This window comes from Phocoena phocoena, chromosome 16 (genome assembly GCF_963924675.1).
Source record: "Phocoena phocoena chromosome 16, mPhoPho1.1, whole genome shotgun sequence".
Classification (NCBI taxonomy): Eukaryota; Metazoa; Chordata; class Mammalia; order Artiodactyla; family Phocoenidae; genus Phocoena; species Phocoena phocoena.
In genome coordinates, this window is record NC_089234.1 from 80176297 (window position 1) to 80201438 (window position 25142).

A 25142-nucleotide genomic window follows, 5' to 3' on the forward strand; every position below is an offset into this window, starting at 1 on the left:
CATGAAACTTCACGACAGTTTACGGGGAATTGGAGAGAAGGGCAGATGAGAAACCACGTGGAGGATGTATTGAACTGGAGCTCCAGTGATTGTTAATGGCTATTTTCTGTTTTTTAATTCAGGTAAAGGAACTGGCCAGACGTCTTAAGGGATGCTTTTGAAAAGGAGAGAGGTGTTCAAAATTATTACAGCAACTGAGGAGCAGGGTGGTTTTGGAGGAGCTGCACTCTGAGGATGTCTGCTTCCGTACAAGCATAGAAGAAGCCTTTGTAAATAACAGTGTCACTGGATTTACATCAGTCTTTCCGGCGAGACTTGGAGCTTCCCGCGTCATCGGTAGACATGAGTGACCCCAGGCAGTCACAGGAAGAGCAGCAAAAGGTCGGCAGAGCCTCGTCGAAGTTCAGGGGTCCTCCCAGAATCATGCAGTCCGATGATTATTTTGCTCGAAAATTTAAAGCCATCAATGGCAACATGGGACCCGCCCCTTCCTTAAGTGCTTCCAGTTCCAATGAGAACGGTGGTCCGGCTAACGGTACCCCGGCCGTGCCCAAGATGGGTGTCAGAGCAAGGGTGTCTGAGTGGCCTCCTAAAAAGGACTGCTCCAAGGAGCTGACCTGCAAGGCCCTGTGGGAAAGCCGGTCACAGCCCAGCTACGAAAGTGTCACGTCCATTATGCACAACGGGCAGAACAACCAGAGTGAGCGCCAGCAAGAGGAACCACTCGACCTCGACTTCGTGGAGGCGAAGTCTACCGTCGGAGACATCTTCGTTCACTCTCCACAAAGAGGACTGCACCCCATAAGACAGAGGAGCAACAGTGATGTTACCATCAGTGACATCGACGCGGAAGACGTCCTAGACCAAAATGCAGTGAACCCCAATACCGGGGCCGCCCTGCACCGGGAGTACGGGAGCACGTCTTCCATCGACCGGCAGGGCCTGTCGGGGGAGAACTTCTTTGCTATGCTCCGAGGCTACCGGCTAGAGAACTACGACCACAGGGTGATGGCCCCGTTCGGGTTCCCCGAGTTTTTCCCCTGCGACCCTGCAATCTCCCCCAGCCTTCACGCCGCAGCACAGATTTCTAGAGGCGAATTTGTGCACGTCTCAGGATTAGACTATATGGACAGTGCCCTCCTCCTGGGGAGAGACAGGGACAAGCCTTTCCAACGGAGGTTGAAGTCGGAGTCCATGGAGACATCCCTCTTCCGCAAGCTGCGGACCGTGAAAAGTGAGCACGAGACGTTCAAGTTCGCCTCTGAGCTGGAGGACGGGCGTCTGGAGAGGGGCGTCCGCCCTTGGAACTGCCAGCGCTGCTTTGCACATTATGACGTCCAGAGCATCTTGTTTAATATCAACGAAGCCATGGCCACGAGGGCGAACGTGGGGAAGAGGAAAAACATCACCACCGGGGCCTCGGCGGCATCCCAGACCCAGATGCCCATGGGCCCGACGGGCAGCTGTGACTCCCCGCTGGGGAGCAAAGAGGACCTCAACTCCAAAGAGAACCTGGACACGGACGACGGGGACGGGAAGAGCAACGACCTGGTCCTCAGCTGTCCCTACTTTCGGAATGAGACAGGCGGGGAGGGCGACAGGAGGATCGCGCTGTCCAGGGCCAACTCGTCCTCCTTCAGTTCCGGGGAAAGCTGCTCCTTCGAGGCCTCACTCAGCTCTCACTGCACCAACGCGGGCGTCTCGGTCCTGGAGGTGCCCAGGGAGAACCAGCCAATCCACAGGGAGAAGGTCAGGCGCTACGTCATCGAGCACATCGACCTGGGGGCCTATTACTACCGCAGGTTCTTCTACGGCAAAGGTAAGGGGCCCTGTGTGTCCCGGGGCCGCTTCCCTGGGGCCCCTTGTGGTATGCGGCTTTGGGTCGGAGCCTGTCCGAGGCCGTTGTCCACTAGGTTGGAGCTTGTTCGGTGTCACAGAGCCTCCATTGCTGCCAGACTGATCCCTTCTTTATTTATTTTTTTATTTTTTAAATTTTTTGGGCCACGCCATGCAGCACACAGGATCTTAGTTCCCCAACCAGGGATGGAACCCGTGCCCCCTGCGGTGGAAGCGCGGAGTCCTGGCCTCTGGACCACCAGGGAGGTCCCAGATCCCTTCTTTAGAAATCCCCAGTTCCCTGCCTTTGCTGATCCCTCGTCCCTGATGTGGAAACGTCTGCTCTTTCCTTCTCTCTGCCAACGTGTGAGTGTCACGGACGTCGGACTCCACTTAGGTTTACCCCTTTTAGGGAGTCTTCGCTGATGAACTCCATTGCTCTGAATAATCTCTTACACTGGTTCTAGTTCTGGTTCTTTTCCCTCTCGTTTTTTCTGTACTTTCCTCCTACACCTTTGCTTCATCTTTTTAATTTTACGTCTTCACAGCTCCTTCTGCCTTGTACGTAGTGGAAGCGTTAAGTGAATCTTTGTGGAAAGAATGTATGAATGTATAACTTAGTAGGCTGGACAAATTTAGCCTTCTTGCAGTTTTACACATAGGCCTAAAGGCTCAGATACAGACATTTCCTTGGTATTGTGATTTCAGAAATTCTTCAAGTACGTGTAGAATAAATGATGTCTATTTTATTTATATGCTTAGCCTTGAAGGATGCATCCCTCAGAAGTCATGTAGTTGAACCCCCAGCCTTTCAATGTGTCGTTAGTCATGCCAGGGACATGAGACGCCACTCCGTCTTACAGGCCCACAGAGAAACGTGTACCACGCGCACGTCAGTAACACACGCCGAACAGAACACCCAGGGACTCTCGCCCTGTCTTCTTAGTGGGTGTGACTTGCTTCTGTGGCCCCTCCCTTCTAGGACAGCATACTCTTTGGGGCTTAGTTTTCTGTTTGCGGTTTCACCTGCCACCCCTCTCCATTCCCAGGTGTCACCTCTCTTAGAGCACGAAGGAGGCAGAGGTGGCCCAGTCAGTCTCGGGGGGCCTCTCCTCCTTCTGTGCCTTCTGCTGTGGATAAATTCCAGCTGACTGTACTTAGAATTCATTTTAGAATTGGTTTCTGTCTTCAGAGTGCTTGCCTGCAACCTTTGACTCCAGCTGTTTCTTTTTGGGGTTGGTCGGGCTGTAGCTCTAACCTCAGGAGGTCACTCCATCCACTTCAGTCCCTGGAGCCTTCTTAGTGCTTTTTCCCCCGGACTACAAGCTGGACCAAGTGCAATTATTAAATTAATCATTCCCCCCCGCTCCTTTTGCATCATTCCAGATTTAACCAGTCATCCATAATCATAATATTATGAAATCATATTAATCAATGGAATGAATAGAATGTTGATAAGCGACGTAGCTAAATAAGCAGGCATTTGAATTGTGACTGGTCATGTAGCTTGAGTTGTCTTTCTGGTCTTGTACGGACGACATGATGGGACTGAAATAACTTTGTCAACATCTTGAGTCCCTGGCTGTGTCCCCAACACTCCCGTCTCAGCCCTGGCTGCTGGTGGGAGTCAGCATCACCCACTGTGATGTTACTGCCTTCCAGCCAGTGAATGCACGGAATCTCGGATCTTCTCTGTGCGGGAAATAACCCAGGACTGTTCATCCAGGGGCAGAGGATTATAAAACTCTGCTCACGGATGCTCTCGAGGCGGGACTTAGTTATTTTTGGAAAGGGAGACCATGGAGAAGTAGGCTTCCTGCTTAAGATAGTTTGTAAAAATTGTATATGTGTATGTATCTGTATACATGTGTATTTATGCAAATACTTCGTGCCAGCATCTCATTTGGTGTATTAAGTCTACACAGTGTATATGGAATAAAGGACTGATGTCTTCTGGGCCCAGGCAGGGCTGCCGCCCTCTGATCCATTTAATGTCCTTGAGGTCTGTTCCACGAGATAGTTTTAGGTCCCTAGATTCTCTTAATTCTCTTGACTGGTTTTCGTAGTTTTTCTCCTGAGCTCTGTCACTTCCTGATAATTGTGAAGAGTTGTCTGTGAGTGGTTTATTTCCTCCGCTTTTCCTGATTTGCTACTGAGGATTTCCCAGGGCTTTAGAAATGACATCATCAAACTTGGTAGATTTTGAAAGTGCAGTAAAACATAAATAAGGACAAGCTGAGAGTAGACGCCCTGCGGTGAGTTGTAAGTGGGTGTACACGTGTGGTTTGACAGTTCCGGGTCTCTGGGTCTGTGAATGAGGCAGACGGCCAAAGTCTAGACTCCTGCACTAAGCCTGCACAATGAAGGTGCGGGACAGCCGTCCCCGGGGTCCTTTGTCTTGTGTGCTCCACTTCTGTGCTGGGCACGGTGACTGTTGTGTGGCTGATGGGACTCGGGGCCAGGACAGAGCAGGAGGAGATAGAATCAGACCCAGCCCAGCCCTGCCACTCTGTGCTCTCTCCCTGCAGCCCGGGACTGTGCCTGCTTCCTCCTGTATTTAGCGATTCCGCTCTTCCCCTGTGGGCCTGTGTGGCTTCAAACTGCAATTGGCTACAGTGGCAGCTGCTGCTGCTTTTGCTGGTCTCTCTGTAGAGCCATTAAGGACTAAAGGCAGAGGCAGCAGCCCGGATTCCCAGCGGCCAGGTGGCCGAGGCCTCCTACGTGTGGGACTGGAGCCCAGCTTTTTCCCAAGGATCACAAAAGCATGTGTCTGCCAGATAAAGTGTAATGATTAAATTAATGATTTCCCCCCCATTTTTCACACCAGCTTCAACCACTGGAGTTCATATCTGCCAACACATCACAAGTTGCAGGAACAGCATTGTGTTTAAAAACAGAGGCCCTGGGCAGACTGTCACAGAGCACTTTTGCAGATTTTTTTCTTTCCCTTTTTCTCTTTTCCCTTCACTCAGTTCTTCTCTTTGGAAGCAGGCTTTCAAGGAATCTTTTGATACTTTCCAGAATGCCTTTTCTTTTCCTCCATTCTTCATTGTTCTGTGTGAAACTTCATTTTCAAAAGAATGACATGGCTCCCAATCGCTGGGAAAGGTTTAAAAGACCCAGCTCTCCGAATCTCTTTCTCTCTTTCTCTCCCTTCTTTCAAGTGACGATGCCCTACATCGATTGTCATAGGTAAACTTTTCAGCTTTAATAAGGTGGTTGACTCTTTTTTTTTTTAATTTCATTTTATTTATTTTTTTATACAGCAGGTTCTTATTAGTCATCAGTTTTATACACATCAGTGTATGTATACGTGTGAATCCCAATCGCCCAGTTCATCACACTGGTTGACTCCTTATTGGGTAGTTAACGTGAAATGGCTGACCTTATGTTGAGGTGTATTCCTGTGACACGTAGGCTTTGAACGGCTTTGAATAACTTTGCAAAGGGATTTATGCAGGGGAGTGGCCTGCCACGGTGCCCTGTGGGCAGCATTGCTTGTCTGGGCAAATCCCTCTGTAGCCTTCAGTGAAACGGCTTTTTAAAAGAGCCGGATTGTAGCAAGCTTAGTGAATGCTCTCAAATGTCCCTTCCTTTCGCTGGCGATGACCCTGGTGCCGTGTGCCAGGCCGCTCTGTCCCTCATGGAACTCTAGTGAAACTGCGGTTCCCTCCTGGGAGCTAGGGCCCCCTAGATGGGGATTCCACCTGTGGTCTTGGTTTGAATTGCCTTTAGCTTCCCTTGCAGCACAGCAGACCTCCTGGGGCTTACAGCCACTTAGAGCCGCTGGCCAGCAACTGACTGTCCCGAGTGTGACTGGGGCCGGAGCCACGCGGACAGCGGAGGGATGCCGTGGGTTTCTGTGTGTCTTGCACTTTTTAGGCAATAGTGTACCTGAGAGTTGCTCAGGAGTTCTAAAGCTGCCCGATGCCTTGCTTCAGGTCACGCACACAAGAATGGCTCCTGAAGACGAAGTAAGTCACTTTGGGGTAAACGGAGGTCAAACCAGAGAGAAGGATAAAGCTGCGCCTCTTTGATAACTCAGGGGGGAAGTGAAAAGTGGCTGAATTGTGTCTGAGCCTTTGGGAGCATTATGTATGTGCCTGTGGACGTGGAGAGTGGAGGGAATACTAAGACTGACAATATTTATCTTTTTTATTTTGGTTTAGGATTTTTAAATGGCGTATAAATACCATATGATCATTATGGGAAAATAAGGAAAGGTAGGGAAGCAAAAGAAAGAGAAAGAAAACCCCTCCAATCCATAAGAAAGAGACAATTCCCATGAATAGTTTCATCGTTATCCTGCTAGACTCTTCCTGATGCAGGTAAATGGATGTATGTGGAGCTTGCTTTGGGCGCTCATGCTTCCTTCATTGGTACTTCTGTCATTGTGTACACAGCTGCGTCAGCGCTCTAAGAGCCATTAGCAATATCATCGTCCACCGCGGGCGCATGGGGAGATGCCAGGTATTTGCCAGCCGTGATCTGGGCAGAAGAGTTAATGACTGTATTTGCTTTACTTCAGAGAAAAATCTTTCAACTTGACAGAAACCTCGTGATAAAGAGACCTATATTTCTTCCACCTGCAGCACTACTCATGTCAAGTATATTAATGAACGTTCATTTTAACAACAGATCTTTACTCGAAAAGCAAATTGCTATAATGTTTAAATTTCATAAACCTTGAAAAATTATAGAAATTTCAGTCATGGCCTTCCCCTTCTCCACTTGAATGCGGGCCGTGCTTAGTGACTCACCTCGGAAGGATGGAGTGTGGGAAGAGGCGAGAAGCCTGGCAAACATTGCCCCAGCCAGGTGATCCAGGTCAGCATCAACAGGGGCAAATCATGTGGATGGTTTGTACCCTTGATGTGATGGGAATGGCATTTCTGTGGTCTTCCTCTCCAAAAAACATAACCTCAGTCTGTTTAGGGAAAAACATTAGACGCATCCCAACTGAGGCACATTCTACAAAATCCCTGCCCCGTACTCCTCAAAACTGCCACGGTCATCAAAAAAGGGGAAGTCTGAGAAACTGTCACAGTCTAGAGGACCCTAAAGAGACACTATGACAATGTCATGTGGTGTCCTGGATGGGATCCTCAAACAGAAAAAGGACACTGGGTAAAAACTAAAAAAACCTGAGTAAACTATGGACTTCAGTTAATAATAATATACCAATATTGGTGCATTAATTGAACAAATATACCAAAGTATGTAAGCTGGTAACAGCTAGGAAACTGGGTGAGCGGTATAAAAGAACTCTCTGCTATCCTTGCAGCTTGTCTATAAATCAAAAACAATTTTAAAATCATTTACTTAATTTTTTTAAAAATGTAAGTTGTAAATTTTCATGATATATTTAAAATGAGAATCTTTAAAATAAGAAGAAAGAAAAAAATGGATGCAGTTCTTAAAAGTAGCAAACCTCCAGGGCCCTTCCTGTACACACTTGCCATGAGTATCGTTCTCAAACTTACCTTGAGGGGTAGGGGAATTGTTAAGCTTTAGAATTTACTCTTTTTTTTTTATAAGCTAGCTTTAGTTGTTTTTTTTAAAATTTATTTATTTTGGTTGCACTGGGTCCTTGTTGCTGTGCACGGGCTTTCTCTAGTTGCAGCGAGCAGGGGCTACTCTTCGTTGCGGTGCACGGGCTTCTCATTGCAGTGGCTTCTCTCGTTGGGGAGCACGGGCTCTAGGCGTGCGGGCTTCGGTAGTTGTGGTATACGGGCTCAGTAGTTGTGGCTCGTGGGCTCTAGAGTGCAGGCTCAGTAGTTGTGGCGCGTGGGCTTAGTTGCTCCATGGCATGTGGGATCTTCCCAGACCAGGGCTCGAACCCATGTCCCCTGCCTTGGCAGGCAGATTCTTAACCACTGTGCCACCAGGGAAGCCCTAGAATTTACTGTTTTTGCTATCTGTGTTGAAATGCACAAAGACATTCTCTTTGAATTTCCCCTGAAATCTGCAGGTTAAGGTGAGGTGGCTGTGAGGGGCTGTTTGGGATGTCCTTGGCACTCTGGGGTTCCCAAATCTTCACTGAACTCTGTGAAGGAGGCCTTTGTGCCCAGCTCATTTTTTTTTTTGGAATTTTCTATGACAAGTACAACAAAAGAAGTATGTATCTAGTAGAAATCCTTTGTAAAGAGCTGAATTGGTTTTATGGGGCAGACTCTGTAGTGTGTATGAAAGAGAGTCTTAGTTTGCCCTCTTCTCTCCCCACTGCCTGGTGCTTAGGGGCCCTAGTGTTTATAGTTCCGTCATGTGCCCATGAATAGGACAGAGAACTTCTTTGATTTCCCCTTCCCATCGTAGCTTTACAAGACTTCTTAGGTGTGGGCAGATTGGAATTCTTTTTGAAAAGGTTGGAATTTTTCAGAAAACAGTGTTTAGCTGCTTCTGAGCAGACTGGGTGTCCAACAGAAGCCACATCCATACCACAGCGTCGGGTGTAAGACAGGCCTTTCCAAGGTCCATTTCTGCCCCTATTACCGAGTCCAAGGTCAGACAGCTGACCACGTGACAAGCCAATAAATCAAGAAACAGCTTGTTGGGGCAAGGAATAGCCACTTTATTTGGAAAGCCAGCAGACTGAGAAGAAGGTGGACTAGTGTCCCAAAGAACCATCTTAACTTGAGTTAGAACTGAGGCGTCTTTTATACGGGAAGGGGAAGGGTGTGGCTGGTTGTTGCAGACTTCTTGGTCTCGGAATCCTTTGTTTTTGCAGCTCTCCACATAGGTCAGGTCACCATGTTCCCCGTAAATCTCCAGCAAGACAATTGTTATTCTCTGTTCTGTAACTTTTTATCTCTGTGTGAATAGAAAAGTGTTAGACCCTTAAAGGTCAGAGCCTTGAGAATGGGCTCTCCTGTATATTTCAGGCTGCAGGCAACATTCTTAACTTGTAGCCAAAGCAATAAAATACAAAGGCTAAAGTCAAAGAAACAGATCTAATATGGAGGCAGATTTGTTCTTCCTTATTACACCAGCAGCAAAATGCAAGCAAGTTTTCCCAGTTAACTGCCACATCAGTCAAACTATGCAGAAATATTAGCGTATTAATACAAAGGTGAAAGTAAAAGAAACATCCAGTATGGAGTCAGATTTGTTGTTCCCTTATTACACCCCAAGATGCCAGCCCTTAAGCCTTGAAGGCCCTTCCTGTGTCTGGCCCAGCCCTGGCTGCTGGATACATAGCACCTCCAGCCATTCTCTCCAGGGCCTCTTTTCTGTAAAAATCTTTAAGTTCACTAATTTTTTTAACTACTGTTACCCAGCTCTATGTAAATTTATCCTTTTCTCCAGTGGTAATCTTTGTCCTTCATATTTTAACTGAAGCTTATTATTCGTACATACATCTGCTAAATTAACAAATAAAAGCAAAGAATTCTTCTAGAATATGTATAATAACTCTTGCCCCTTTTGATACCAGCCAACTCTTTAGTGGCTGGGGAATTGTCTTTTTGCCAATGGGCAGCGGTGTCTGTCCATTCTCATTGTAGTTGGAGGCCTGTTACCGGCAGGCAGGGCAGCGTATCTTGATGTAATGAGCATAGACTGTTCTGAAATCAGACCCTTGGGTTTACATCCCAGCTCAGTTTTGGACAACTTCTTGAACCTCTTTGTGCCTCAGTTAATCATCTAAAAATGGGATCATAATAAAAATATAAAAATATCTCCTGTAAAGGGCTTAGAACAGTGCCTGTTACATAGTATATATCCTGGTCCTCCCAGGAGTTCTTCAATAAATGTATGAGACTTCTCTCTAAAAAGAAACTAGTGTCCCCACTGCCAGTGCAGCATTTAAAGGGCAGGACTTTATTTTAATGGTTAAAAAGATGAAGAGAGGAAATAGTAGAGAGAACCATATGGCAGGGTGGGCCCCGGGGGAAAGGTGTCTGGTGAAGTCTGCCACTCCATTCCAAACACATTCACTTAAGTTTCACTAATGTGGCAGTTGTGGGCAGGAGGGTACTTTTACATATCAAATGAACCCCATTGCTGAGTGATGCATGGCTGCATTTGCTTTGAATTTCATGCCTGGTGGCTTCTTTTTTTTTCCCCCCCTCTGGTTTTATACAGTCACTGCAGAAAACTAATAGCGAATTGGACACTATTAAATTCACATGGGGGAACTGAGTACCACCTAACAATTGTACTGTTCTGGGATGCAAATTCTTCCTTTAGCGGACACAATCAACTCAGTTCTTAACCATAGCGCCTGGCCAGTACCTCCACAAACAGAACTCCTGTGGAGGTCCAGGGGGGCTCTTAGCACGGAGGAATCACCCAGCTGCACAGGGGGGTTCAGCCTGTGGGTTATAGTCGTATGGGTTCCATGTGGCTGAGGGGGCAGAGGGTAGTGGGGGCTGGGAAACATGTATGCTGTGCTGGGAGGTCACAGTTCCCATCCCCTGCAGCATTTTAGGACTGTATGCTAGTTCATCCTATTCATCCTTTGTCCTCAGATGTGTTCTCAGTCAGTTACTGAGGAGGAACTGATGCTCTCATATTTCTCTAGGAAGAGTTATTAATACTCTAATATTCCTGTATAGTTTGACCCATGCGGCAGTTAACTGTGAAAAGTTCCTTGCATTTTGCTACTGGTGTAATAAGGAAGAACAAATCTGCCTCCATATTAGATGTTTCTTTGACTTTAGCCTTTGTATTTTATTGCTTTGGCTACAAGTTAAGAATGTTGCCTGCAGCCTGAAATATACAGGAGAGCCCATTCTCAAGGCTCTGACCTTTAAAGGTACAGCACTTTCGCATTCATATAGAGATAAAAAGTTGCAGAACAGAGAATAACATTTGTCTTGTTGGAGGTTTATGGGAACATGGTGACCTGACCTATGTGGACAGCTGCAAGAACACAGGATTCTGACCCCAAGAAGTTTGCGACAACCAACCACACTCCTCCCTCACCTTGCCTTTAAAAGTGCTTTGCTCTGAAGCCCTTCAAGGAGTTCCGGGGCTTTTGGGGCACAAGCCACTCGTCTTCTCGCGTGGTCCTGCAATAAACCTTTCTAACTGCTCCAAACGCCGACGTTTGGGTCTGTTTGGCCTCACTGTGCATTGAGCACACGAACTTGGCATTTGGTAACACTGGTCCAGTGTAGCTGGAAGTCAAGGTCTCTGGAAGGTAAGGTCTCAGAGCACCTAGAACTTACTAAAACCCACCTACCTTGCACTTGTTCAGATCCAAAATTTATTTCGCTCTTTGTCTCACTTAGGAAATAAAAGGAAAGCTGGACAACTACTCGGCTCAATAATGATCTGGGCCTCTCAGCTTTTACGCAGTGAACCCTTTCTTTGCTCTCGTGATGTTTTCTTTCTCCTTCCCATTCTTGTAGCAAATGACGCTAAAAATTATGCATTATCAAAGGAAGTCTTTGATAGCTGCCTTACTTCTCCAGACTTGCAGTTTTTTTAAAAAATAAATTTATTCATTCATTTATTTATTTTTGTTTTTGGCTATGTTGGGTCTTCGTTGCTGTGTGCGGGCTTTCTCTAGTTGCGGTGAGCAGGGGCCACTCCTCGTGCGCGGGCTTCTCATTGTGGTGGCTTCTCTTGTTGTGGAGCACGGGCTCTAGGTGCACGGGCTTCAGTGGTTGTGGCACGTGGGCTCAGTAGTTGTGGCTTGTGGGCTCTAGAGCGCAGGCTCAGTAGTTGTGGCACTCGGGCTTAGTTGATCCGCGGCATGTGGGATCTTCCCGGACCAGGGCTCGAACCCATGTCCCCTGCATTGGCAGGCAGATTCTTAACCACGGCGCCACCAGGGAAGTCCCCAGACTTGCGCTTCTTATTCAAGGTTTTCTTAAAATTGCATCTTCCAAGATACCGTCCTTATGTTCAGGACAGATTTGTTGTCTCATCTTTAAGTTGTGTTCATTTTACTGTGCGTGAACTGATTTTTATAATTTAAGTCTTCACGGTAACCTCATCACCCTTGAGTTGCTTTACGTGAGAGAGCTCTAAAGCCAGACTGCCAAGGTTTGCATCCTGACTCTGTCACAGGGGCTTGTGACCTTGAGCACATCATTCACTTTTCAGCGTCAGTATTACCATCTGTAAAATGGGGATACCTGCTCATAGGTAGGGAGATGAATGAGTTAGTTTACATAAGGTATGTTTAATATTGTTATTTTCACTGTAATACCTCAGATTTTCCAAGCTTAGCTAATGCTTTGGTTAAATTTTGGTCAGAGGAGAATTCACATAGCAAAAATGCATCATTTTCCCCATCAAATTAGGTAATTTAATCCATGAAACATTAGCAGGGAGCTTGAGATTCCTGGAGGTTCTCTAATGACTCTTAATGTTATTATCTGCAAAAGCATGTCCTGTTGTTTTTTTCCATTCGTCCATTTATGTATTCACCATTCCCTGTTCACGTCTTTATAACTCCTGGAATGGGGGAGGTGATTTAACAGTTGTTTGGAGGAGAAAGTGACAGAAGATACATTATAGGTAGGAGCTTAGACAGCAGCCACCTGCAGCCTTGGGTTTAACCCAGACAGGCAGTGAGCTGACAATTAAATGATCAACTGACTATTGAAAGAACAAAGAAACATTAAAGGAAAGCTTCTGCTGTGAAGGGCGGTGGGGCATAGTCCACAGCTGCTAGTGGCTCTTGTGGACTTGTTGATGGTGCCGTGGCCCATATGGCGCTGACACCTCTGAGAAATCACGTGAGGCAGAGCCACGGGGCTTCTCTTTTACATACTGGCCTCGGGAGGCGTGTAGAGTTGAGATCCTCACCTGTTCATTCCAAGAGCGCCGGACCCAATACCTCTCCCTTCCAAGATACGCCAGTACCTGGAAACAGCCTTTGGGCTAAGGTTCAACGTACCCCTTTTCTTTTCTAAAACTCCTCTGAGTTAGAATTTTTTCTTTTCTTTACCGTGCAGCCAAAGTGCACCACAGAGATAAACTGAATCTCATTTCCTACGCTGAAACCTCGTTAACCAATTTTTTTTTTTTTTAATCTGGCCCTGTCGTATTTGCACAATATGTAGATTTTCATTCAGCTTTTCCAGTCTTTTCAGAGCTTCCGTTCTGCCAAGGAAGGATTTTATTTGATTCCCCCTTGAAGCAACTTTATGGAAATCAAGGGCTTGGGATAATGATGGGCTCAAGTGGGTGAGGGGCTCACTGTCCTGTGTCCACAGAGGGGAAGGCTCTTGTGATGCAGACGAACAGGCTGAGCTGTCCTGAAGGGGACCAGGTGTCATTTGAGAGGGTCCCCTAGGCTCCCTCCTGGAGGCCATAGGGAGCACCTTCCCTGCTCTAACCTCCACCGTGTGCGGAACGCCCCGTATGAAAGCTAGACAGAATGTTACAGCACGCAGCCTAAGACTGTGGTTTCTTTAGAAACACGTGCAGGTAACCTGCTGGCTTTCTTGGTGAGACTGAAAGCACGGAGAGATCCCTTAGAAAATAGCTACGGGGCCTTAGAACTGGCAAGTCCAAAGGTGTGATGGTTTGTACGTAGCAGAAATGTCTTCTCTACTTGCGTTCAGAAAGTGTATGTCTGTGTGAGAGACAGGAAGATCAAAAACAAGTGTGGGTCATGGCTTGGAGAGGTAGACACTAAGGAAGAAATTGTTTTTCTCACCAATTTGCCTGCCATCTTTGGTGGATAGGGTAATATACATATTTTGGGTTCCCCTCATTTAAATAGAAATTCGTTACTGGTAGAAATTATTCAGTAAAATATTATATATGCCACTGCTTTCTTTAAAAGACTACCCTGAATGTGATGTAACCTCTGATTACAGATCAGCTTTTGAGATGAAAAGTATGAATCTCCTTTAGTATGTATGACTCTTGAACTATCAGACTGTTGGGCTTCAAATGAAAATGCCCCATAATGCTGTTTATTTGATGTTCACTCCCTTTTTGTCTTTCATTGAGGTTTTTTTTTGTTGTTGTCATTAATATGCCTGCCTTCAACTATGTCTCTCTCAGGTTAATGATGATAAATGTATTATATATATTTTAGGGGTGGATGAGGTGGGGATGCTGAGGTTAAGAAAGATTATGTAACTAACCCAAGGTTAAGGAGGTGGTAAGTAGGAAAGCTCAGATTCAGAAACCCATTATCAGGCTCATTCGAATTATAGATATTTAGGAGTAAATGAGTTTAGGACTGCTAGTTATACGTGACAATTTCAACACACATGTTCTCTCTCCCCGTTTCAAACACCACAAGAAAATGATAATGAAGGAATACAAAAAGGGCATAAAACCACAAAGGAGCAGAAAACTAGGAAGAAGCCAAAGAAATGCCAAAGCTGATAGAGGAACGGGATGGTTCTGCAGATTAGAGGGCGCCACCTCCAGCCAGCGTTGGATGGTTCTGCAGATTAGAGGGCGCCACCTCCAGCCAGCGTTGGAGGGCGGTGTGCGGCAGGGACAGGCCATCAGAAGCTAGCCAGCCCACGACCACAGAGCAGGTACCTTTGAAGAAGGGCTGGTAGGGTGAGCTGTGGTGGAGCAGCCATCTTCAGAGATCTGGGATGCTTCTGAGATACTGCTTTTTTTTTTTTTTTTTTTTTTTCTTCGGTACGCAGGCCTCTCACTGATGTGGCCTCTCTCGTTGCGGAGCACGGGCTCCGGACGCGCAGGCTCAGCGGCCATGGCTCACGGGCCCAGCTGCTCCGCAGCATGTGGGATCTTCCCGGACCGGAGCACGAACCCACGTCCCCTGCATTGGCAGGCGGACTTTCAACCACTGCGCCACCAGGAAAGCCCCCGAGATACTGCTTTTGACTAAACGCCCACAGTGGCCGGCGCCACCCCACCCAGGCTCTGCCCCGGGACTGGGTCTCCTCTGTGTCCTGTAGCTGAGTCTTCTCCCCAGTTGTGGCCAACCCACACCCACCAAAACATCTTAGAATTAATAAATGAAATCAGCAAAGTTTCAGGATACAAGATTAATATACAGAAATCAGTTGCTTTTTCATAGACTGATAATGAACTACCATAAAGAGAGACTAAAAAATAACAATCCCGTTTAAAATTGCATCTAAAAGAATAAAACATTTAGGAATAAACAGGAGGTGAAAGACCTATACTCTGAAAATTATAAAACACTGAAGAAGGAAATTGAAGATGATACAAAGAAATGGAAAGATATCTGGTGCTCTTGGATTGGAAGAATATTGTTAAAATGGTCATACTACCCAAAGCAATCTACAGATCAAATGCAGTCCTTATCAGAATACCCATGATGTTTTTCATAGAACTAGAACAAATAATCTTAAAATTCCTGTGGATCCACAAAACACCAAAATTATCAAAACAATCTTGAGAATAAAGAACAAACCTGGAGGTATCACCCTCTCAGACTTCAGACTGTGCTACAAAGCTACACTAATCAAAACAGCATGGTACTGACATGAAAACAGACATACAGATCAATGGAACAGAATAAAGAGCTGAGAAGTAAACCCGCACATTTATGGTCAATTAATTTATGACAAAGGAGACAATATACAGTGGAGAAAAGACAGTCTCTTCAATAAGTGGTGCTTGGAAAACTGGACAGCTACATGTAAAAGAGTGAGATTAGAACACTTCCTCACACTATATGCAAAAATAATGTCAAAATGGATTAAAGACCTAAATCCTGTAGACCATAAAATTCATTGAAGAGAACATAGGCAGAACACTCTTCGATGTAAGTCATAGAAATATTTTTTTTGGATCTGTCTCCTGAGGCAAAAGAAATAAAAGCAAATATAATCAAGTGGAACCTAATTAAACTTAAAAGCTTTTGCACAGCAAAGGAAACCAGTGACAAAACAAAAAGACATTCTACCGAATGGGATAAAATATCTGCAAATGATATGACTGATGAGGGGTTAATAATGAAAACATATAAACAGCTTATCCAACTCAATATCACAAACCAAACAACCCAATTAAAAAATGGGCAGAAGACCTGAATAGACATTTTTCCAAAGAAGATATACAGATGGCTAACCATCACATGAAAAAAATGCTCAACATCACTAATTATTAGAGAAATAGAAATCAAAACAACGATAGATCACCTCACACCAGTCAGGATGGCCATCACCTAAAAGTCCACAAATAACACACGTTGGCGAGGATGTGGGCAAAAAGGAACCCTCCTACACTGTTGGTGGGAATGTAAATTGGTGCAGCTATTATGGAGAACAGTATGGAGGATCCTAAAAAAACAAAAAATAGAACCACCATATCATCCAGCAATTCCACTCCTGGCTGTATATCCAGAAAAAAACAAAAACACTAATTAGAAAAGATACCCACACCCCAATGTTCATAACAGCACTATTTACAGTAGCCAAGACATGGAAACAGCCCGAGTGTCCATCAACAGATGAATGGATAAAGAATTGGTACATATATATAATGGAATATTACTCAGCCATAAAAATGAATGAAATTCTGCCATTTGCAGCAATGTGTTTGTACCTAGAGAATGTTATGCTTAATGAAATAGGTCAGATGGAGAAAGACAAATACTGTATGATATATGTGGAATCTAAAAAATAAAAGAAAAAAAGCAGACTCACTGCCATAGAAAACAAACTACTGGTAACCAGTGGGGAGAGGAAAGCAGGGAGGGTCAGAGTAGGGGATTAAGAGATACAAATTATTTTGTATGAAATAGATAAGCAACAAGGATATATTGTACAGCAATTATATTGTACAGAAATTATAGCCATTATCTTGTAATAACTTTTAATGGAGTGAAATCTATAAAAATACTGAGTCACTATGCTATATACCTGAAACTAATATACTGTAAATCAACTATACTTTAAAAAAATTTTTTGAAGGACTTAGCCTCGTCTGGAGAGGCGGTGAATATTCCCGCTGGGCATGATGTTTGCATTGAGTCTGGAACGATGAATAGGAACATCAAGCGAAGAAAAGTGGGAGAGGTGACAGGCAGAGGGGGCAAAGGCGTGTGAGTGAGGAGACTTAGGAGGGAAGAGCCTAGACAGAGATTGGATGATAGCACTGAGGACTTTAAAGGAGAAGATGGTTTGATGGACGGAAGGCTGGGCATGATGTTTGCATTGAGTCTGGAACGATGAATAGGAATGTCAAGCGAAGAAAAGTGGGAGAGGTGACAGGCAGAGGGGGCAAAGGCGTGTGAGTGAGGAGACTTAGGAGGGAAGAGCCTAGACAGAGATTGGATGATAGCACTGAGGACTTTAAAGGAGAAGATGGTTTGATGGACGGAAGGGGAGACAGAAGGATAGGCTTTCAAACATGTAAGCATGAAGACAGAGGCAGAATCAGAGAGGACAGCCTGGCTGAGAAGATGCCGGGGAGGAGCGACACAAGAAACCCAGAAGCAAAGAGCTGGGAGATGCCTCATTCTGAATGGGGTCGTTCCAGCGGTCTAGGAAGTAGAGGGTCCCAGCCCAACGTGGGTGGCCAGTGGTGCACACATGGCAGACTGCTAAGGCAGAGACTGGAAGGTGGGTGCTGGCTTTGCCGGCAGACGCCGTGGAGTCCTGAGCAGAGCGGTAGTGTGGAAGAAAGTGAGCGGTGGTTGAGGACCTCTGATGGTTGAGAAAATGGGAAGAGAGAGGGTGATTACTTGAGGAATAGTAATTCTCCTCCCTGGAGGCAGTGGGGTGAAACTGCTGGGGTGAGTGAAATGGTCATGACTTGTATCCGTGCCAGAGGACTACCGTCCACTTCCGAGGACTACCAATTCTTCCTCTCACTGACCTTCTGTTTCCTCCCCAGTTTAAAAAAAATATACTTCACATACAGTGAAATTCACCCCTTTTAAAAGGTGTACAGTTCTGAGTTTTGACAAATGAGTGTGTTACGTAACCATCACCACAATCAAGATGTGGGATAGCTCCATCACCCCGGAAAACTCCCCCGTGCACCCCTGTAGACAGCCCCTGCCCCTGCCGTCACTGCTCTGTCATCTGTCCCTAGAGCACCTACTAAGTGTGAGAGCAGCACACACACACTTTAGGATTTTTAGTTGTCACGTATTTGAATTAATAATTGGATGCACTTAATCTGGGCTCTCAGTTTTATCCTGAAAAAGGGTTTTGTTTGTTCACTATTTCTCCCTAAAATAATTTGAAGCTCTTTTGATTTGTCACGGATTTCATCAGATGCCTAACAAGGAACGATTTGAGCATTTTTGCCAGTCACTTTTTTTTTTCTTTTTAACATCTTTATTGGAGTATAATTGCTTTACAATGATGCGTTAGTTTCTGCTTTATAACAAAGTGAATCAGCTATACGTATACATATATCCCCCATCCCCTCCCTCTTGCGTCTCCCTCCCTCCCACCCTCCCTACCCCACCCCTCTAGGTGGTCACAAAGCACTGAGCTGATCTCCCTGTGCTATGCGGCTGCTTCCCACTAGTTATCTGTTTTACATTTGGTAGTGTATATATGTCCATGACACTCTCTTACTTCGTCCGGTAACTTCTTGAAGTGGGGTCTTAATGTATCAAGCTGATGATAAATAACTCCTCGGGATAAATAACTCTTTTTTTTTCAATGTATGCTTAATTTCACTGGAGCCCTACAGGTTTGTAATAGTTAACCAGACTGTTACTAGAGTTATCCACGAAAAACAAAGGCTCGTTTCCTATCATATGAGTCTAGAACTAAGTCAGTAATTCACCTTTTAGTCCCTAAAAGAGTCGACTTGCTCTTCTAGCCCTGCCTGGCCTAAAAGGGAAATTATGTCAGTATTTATCTCGTTTGGTTGCAAGAAGTAAAACGTAAATGATCTGCCTTTTAAGATGTAGCCAGTATTCATAAAGCGGCTTTAGGTAATATTTCCCTTGAGTGACACAAGTGCCATTTTTCTTTGTTGAACTTCACCTGTTTTCCACATTCTGAATAACATTCTCTATTCCTTCAGAAATTACTATGGCAGAAAATGTTAGCATAACCCAAAGCCTTTGGAACACCTATGGCTTTTTTTTCAAGCTTACAAACGTTTGATATAGTATATTTCTTTTTAACTGAAGACCGTTAAGTCAGAAAGATTGGCCAGAACCACTAAGGTGACACTGAAAAGGGATAGAAGCGGTTTTGCCTGTGGGGTGAAAAAAATCAATGTTTTAAGCGTACATCTTGGAGAACGGCCCAGACAGCAGTTCAATAGGAAATAAATGAATAACACCAGGGGCTTTGCATGGACCACTTGCTCTGCACGGATTACTGGTGTGAAGGGTTGCTAAAATCCAGGAGCAGCACGAATAAACGTTTGGCTGATTGCACCCTCTGTTTTGTATGCGTCGGACCACACCTGAGTGTTAAGTTTGGGTCCTTACAGAAGACAACACTTACAAAGTCTGGTTGCAGTGAAGCATGTTTACTTCTTTTTAGCAGCGCTCACTCACGTGTCCAAAGGGATTCTCACAAAGCAGTGAGCTTGCTGTCACTGGCAGCGCTCAGACTAGAACGCGTGCTTCGTGAGCGGGGAGTTTTTCTGGATTATTACCCCGCTCCTGAGATAGTGCCTGGTGCACACTTGTTGAGTGTATAAATAAAAGCCTAATGACCGTCTCTTAGGAAGAATGTCCTCGGGGGTCCCTGTGCTAGGTGGACAGGAGGGCCCCAGAGTGCATTCCTCTGGTGAGATTGTGTGCATTTAGACCTCTATGGGACCCTGACTTTATGTGAAAGAAATGATGAGCTGATAACATAGTAAACTAAGTTGTAGTATTTTAGGAGATATAATTTGGACCCAGCAACTTAATGACCTTTTATCTATTTTTTGTCGGCTGATCCATTTTGCTTTAGACTCTTAGGTGCTTTCATGACATCATCGTGACAGGGCGGTCTTTGCCACCGCCCTGTGCTCCGAGATGAATCCGGCTCGTCTGAGTGGCTGATTAGCTCACCTCTGCTGCCTTTAATCAGTCAGAGGAGGTGGCCTTCCCAGCCGGAGGGAAACTGTTCAGGCTCGGTTCTTCAAGTTGCCAGGTTCCTTTTTTAACAGTTTCTAAGATGGCAAAACTCTTTCCAGTGATGCCAAACTCAACTTTGGGACTCCTGCGCGGCTTATGAACTAGTGAGAAGCAGGATGGGAGAATGAAGTAGTAGAAAATGACAGGTTAAAAGTGCATCTGGGGCTTCCCCGGAGGCGCAGTGGTTGGGAGTCCGCCTGCCGATGCAGGGGACGTGGGTTCGTGCCCCGGTCTGGGAAGATCCCACATGCCGCAGAGCGGCTGGGCCCGTGAGCCATGGCCACTGGGCCTGTGCGTCCGGAGCCTGTGCTCCGCAGCGGGAGAGGCCACAGCAGTGAGAGGCCCGCGTACCGCCAAAAAAAAAAAAAAAAAAGTGCATCTGATTTGGAGGCAAATAAATGGATCACATCTGGGGGAATCCTGCACCAGAGCCACTGGTACGTCTTCAAGGATTGGATACACACGCTGAAAGATACCCACCCTGTTCTTTGTTCCCTTCTCCTCATGCCACTGCTCTCTTCCATTGCAGAGCACCAGAACTACTTTGGAATCGATGAGAACCTCGGCCCTGTGGCAGTCAGCATCCGGAGGGAGAAGGTGGAAGACCCCAAGGAGAAAGAAGGGTCCCAGTTCAACTACCGGGTGGCTTTCAGGACGAGCGAGGTACTGGGCGCTCATGGGGTGTGTCCTGGGCTGGGCCTTGGGGTCACCGCTTGGTTAAGGTGTTGCTTTCACTGTCAGTGCTGTGATCCCAGCAGTTCCGGTGACCAAAAGGGCTTAGACTGTTTTGTTCAAAGTAGAAAATGTGAAGACCTTTGATGGATGTGGCAGTGATTTGACTGCCACCTTACATGACAGAAAGGATAAAATGATCAAGATGCAAGGTTTTCGGGCCTGAAGCAGAGGACAAACTTGAACTCTATGATTCATGTCAGAATTGAAGGACGACTTCAGCGTCGAATGCAGAAAACCAGGAGGCCACCCGTGGGGTGGGTGTTGGCTTAGCGTGTCTGTAGGTGCAGCAGCTCTGTGGCCCTGCACTTTGTCCCGCCAGCACCCAGGCTACTTGCCCGCTGGTCTTGCTTTGAGTGAAAAGTGCGACTGTTATACACCATATGGCCGATGCGTGGAGCCCTGTAGGCGGGGATGTTGATTTATATGAAGAACTAGATCTGGCCTGCACTTCGGGTTTTATCCTCTTGACCATTGTAATTAGATGGGAATGTGTCGTCCACACAGTCCAGAATGTGATCCCTTCTGCATCAGAGTACAGAGAGCCCCTCGCCAGCCCTGCCCAAGCCTGGCACTTTGGTGCCCACTGCCTGTGCATCGGTGCTCCCGTGAACTGGGCTCTGTGCCGTAAAGAGGAAAGGAAGCCCTCTCTGGAGGTGACATATTGTAAGTTACGGACCTGCAGCCTCCCGTTCGGTAGCCACTAACCACGTGTGACTATTTAAATTTAAGGTAATTGAATAAAATAAAAAATGTGGTTCCACGGTCACACGTGTCACGGGTCAGGCACTCAGCAGCCACCCGGGGCTGGTGGCCCCCGTATCAGCCAGTGCAGATGGAGGGCGGTCTCACCGCAGAAAGTCCTGTTGCACGGCGGTGCCCCGGAGCTCTGTGCAAATGCTAGGCGCCGTTGTTACCACGTCACTACGGCTGCTTTGTCGGAGGGGTGGGATTAGAACCAGACCTCTCGGCTGGCTGTGCTGGGCCTCCTCTCTCCGCGTATTTGACCTGGGCTTAGATGACACGAGTCAGACTAGTGGCTCCAGGCTTTCACGACGTGTTTGAGGACATATCACAGATCAGGAGGCAGAGTCCGGTGGTGGTCTTCCCAGCCCTGGGTCACCTGCCCACGGGGGACACGGGATCGCCCCACTCAGCCTCGGGAATTGCCAGCCATGGAAGATTAAATAGGAAAAGTGGAAGAAAAGAAGATGATGTAGAGAAAAATGGGAAAAAGAAAACGGAAGGATGGAGGAGGTCGTTGTGGCTAGCCTGGCCCTAGGACCCCCGGCTCATCCTCGGCATTCCTCTTCTGTCGGTTCCGATCGTGGTGGGAGTGACTTAATGTCCCCGGGCAGGGCTTTGTCTCACTCCTCCTCGTGTTTCACGCACGTCTGGTTATATCAGCTCCTTCCTGACGCACGAATCCTTCGGTTGTTCAAAGACTGACTGTTGAGTGTTGAATTTGCTTTTTCAGATCGAGAACTTTTAGCCTCTTTTGCCCCACTCCAAAAAGAGCCTTAGCTTTCTTCCTCTTTTTTTTTTTTAACATCTTTATTGGAGTATAATTGCTTTACAATGGTGTGTCGGTTTCTGCTTTATAACAAAGTGAATCAGTTATACATATACATATGTCCCCATATCTCTTCCCTCTTGCGTCTCCTTCCCTCCCACCCCCCCATCCCACCCCTCTAGGTGGTCACGAAGCATGGAGCTGATCTCCCTGTGCTATGCGGCTGCTTCCCACTAGCTATCTGTTTTACGTTTGGTAGTGTATATGTGTCCACACCACTCTCTCACTTTGTCACAGCTTACCCTTCCCCCTCCCCATATCCTCAAGTCCATTCTCTCTTCCTCTTTTTTTAAGGCAACTAAAAAGTTATGCTTTAAAGAGGTAACCAGGAATAAGTGTTAACTGGAATGTTGTATTTGCCCCTGCAGCTGACAACTCTGAGAGGAGCGATTTTGGAAGATGCCATACCCTCTACCGCCAGGCATGGGACTGCACGGGGACTCCCTCTCAAAGAAGTCCTGGAATACGTCATTCCAGAGCTGAGCATCCAGTGCCTGAGGCAGGCCTCGAGCTCACCCAAGGTCTCGGAGCAGCTGCTCAAACTTGATGAGCAAGGGGTGTGTATCACGTGGGAGACTGTAAGTGTGCGGGATTTTGTGTCCATGTTTCTGAATGTTTTGGAGCTTTCCCATCCATCTGCCTTTGGAGATCGTGTATTTTTAATGCCTTAAAGCATTTTCCTCCAGTTTTTCTCAAATATGCCTCTATACTAGTTAAGTAACAGGATGCCTTTAATAATAAGTGCAGTGCACCTCCTGCGGAGTTGTGACTTGCATTGTCTTCACCAGGGTTTTGGTGTGTCCCAGCCAGCAGGAGCAGAACTGGTGCATGATTATTAGAGACCGCTGGTGTATTTTCCCAGGGCGTAAAGAACTCACGTTGGGCCTTGCCCTGAACTCACATTTATTCTTGGCTGCTATGGGCGAAGTGTCATGCTAACAGATGGCAGTGAACAGCACGTATCAGGAGGCTTGAAGCTAAGACTTGGTCCCTACCCTTGGGGCCATTAAGACGAAGAACACCACGGCCGTTAGTGTAGTCATGGGTCATGGAGACATAGAAATGCAGTGTGTGCTCTGGGAAAAGAGAAAGTAACATCTGAAGGAGGTGGTGTTGTAACTGGGCCTTCAGACGAGTAGAGTTCCAACGGGGAGATACGAGCAGTTGGCTCTTTTAGAAACTATGGCCAGTTTCTTTACAAGAGAAGGGCACACGCAGGGAGGTTAGGAGTTAAAACAACAGCAGTCACAAAATATGTTGAGGCTGGAGTGAATGCTGGACTAAAGAGTTAGCACTGGATCCAGGAGGTGGTAGGGAACATTGAAGGTTTGCCGGTAGGATGTGACATGCTCGTAGCCGTAATTTAGGACGATTATTCTGGTAGAAAGGGTACTGGACAGGCTGGTGAAGGTAGAGCCTGATGATGGCCTGGAGCTCAATTATGTGATCATTGATAGCATCCGGGAGAGAATTAATGATGGACAGGATTTAGGTGGTGGCCCAGAAGACGGAAAGAAGCCTTTTAACTTCAGATGCAAGATAATTTGGAGGCGGAACTGAGTGGTCGGTGCCCAAGGGTATGCGTTTTATTTTAAATGTGTGGATTTGTTTTTAAATACATGCTTTGCAGAAAGAAAAAGACAATTGTGATGTCTTTCCAGAATTTTCCAAGGACAATTCTTTCTCATGTTTTGGAGGGAGTATGTGGGATTTCTTGGTGGACCCAGTAACACACTCCCTGTGGTATATTGGTGGAGTATTTGCTACTCAGATGGCTGGAATCCTAAGAGATGAAGTTGTAATTGCACTAGCAAATTAACACTGCATTCTCAGCCAGAGGAAGCAGGCACTGTGACATTCAGAGTGGATAATCCTGCAGTCTGTCTTTCTCAAGAATGAAGGCTGATGTATTAAAAACAACAGCTAAACCAAACCAAAACTTGAACCTTGAACAATTGGCTTCTAAAATCCCACAGAAGAGTTCATCATGGTCACCACTGGTAAAGTGCTTTTAGAATGGTCATGTCATGAGGCAGTTGAGGAAATCCTGTTGTCATGGAGGGACAGAGCGGGTGTGTCGCTGCTGGTCCAGGGACTCAGAGTTCAGGAGGGCTTGGTGGGAAGGACAGCATTTGTCAGCGAACCAAACCTGAGTCCACTCACCTGCAGGTAGATGCAGTAAAGTCAATCTCCTGACACCGGGTGTGGGTGAAGGAAAGTGCAGCGTTTATTGTAAAATCACCAGTACAGGGAGAATGGGTGGCTTGTGCTCAAAAACCTCAAACTCCCCGAAGGGTTTCAGCAGAGCATTTTTTCTTCTTTTTTTTTTTTTTAACATCTTTATTGCAATATAATTGCTTTACAATGGTGTGTTAGTTTCTGCTGTATAACAAAGTGAATCAGCTATACGTATACATATATCCCCGTATCCCCTCCCTCTTGCATCTCCCTCCCACCCTCCCTCTCCCACCCCTCTAGATGGTCGCAGAGTACTGAGCTGATCTCCTGTGCTATGCGGCTGCTTCCCACTAGCTATCTATTTTACATTTGGTAGTGTATATATGTCCACACCACTCTCTCACTCTGTCCCAGCTTACCCTTCTCCCTCGCTGTGTCCTCAAGTCCATTCTCTACGTCTGCGTCTTTATTCCTGTCCTGTCCCTAGGTTCTTCAGAACCATTTTTTTCTAGATTCCATATATATGTGTTAGCATACGGTATTTGTTTTTCTCTTTCTGACTTACTTCACTCTGTATGACAGATTCTAGGTCCATCCACCTCACTACAAATAACTCAGTTTTGTTTCTTTCTATGGCTGAGTCATATTCCATTGTATATATGGGCCACATCTTCTTTATCCATTCGTCTGTCGATGGACACTTAGGTTGCTTCCATGTCCTGGCTATTGTAAATAGGGCTGCAGTGAACACTGTGGTACATGACTCTTTTTGAATTATGGTTTTCTCAGGGTATATGCCCAGGAGTGGGATTGCTGGGTTGTGTGGTAGTTCTATTTTTAGCTTTTTAAGGAACCTCC

At 46.1% G+C, this 25142-nt stretch overlaps 1 protein-coding gene across 1 annotated transcript in view; it reads left to right on the forward strand.

Annotated features, from left to right (window-relative positions):
* The first annotated feature begins 342 nt into the window (after window positions 1-342).
* SIPA1L2 (signal induced proliferation associated 1 like 2) overlaps window positions 343-25142 on the forward strand; it is a 109239-nt gene continuing 84439 nt past the window's right edge. Inside the window, exons 1-3 of the mRNA XM_065893741.1 lie at window positions 343-1819; window positions 20331-20464; window positions 22475-22663. Coding sequence (XP_065749813.1) covers window positions 343-1819; window positions 20331-20464; window positions 22475-22663 — 1800 coding nt within the window. The remainder of the gene's footprint in view (window positions 1820-20330; window positions 20465-22474; window positions 22664-25142) is intronic.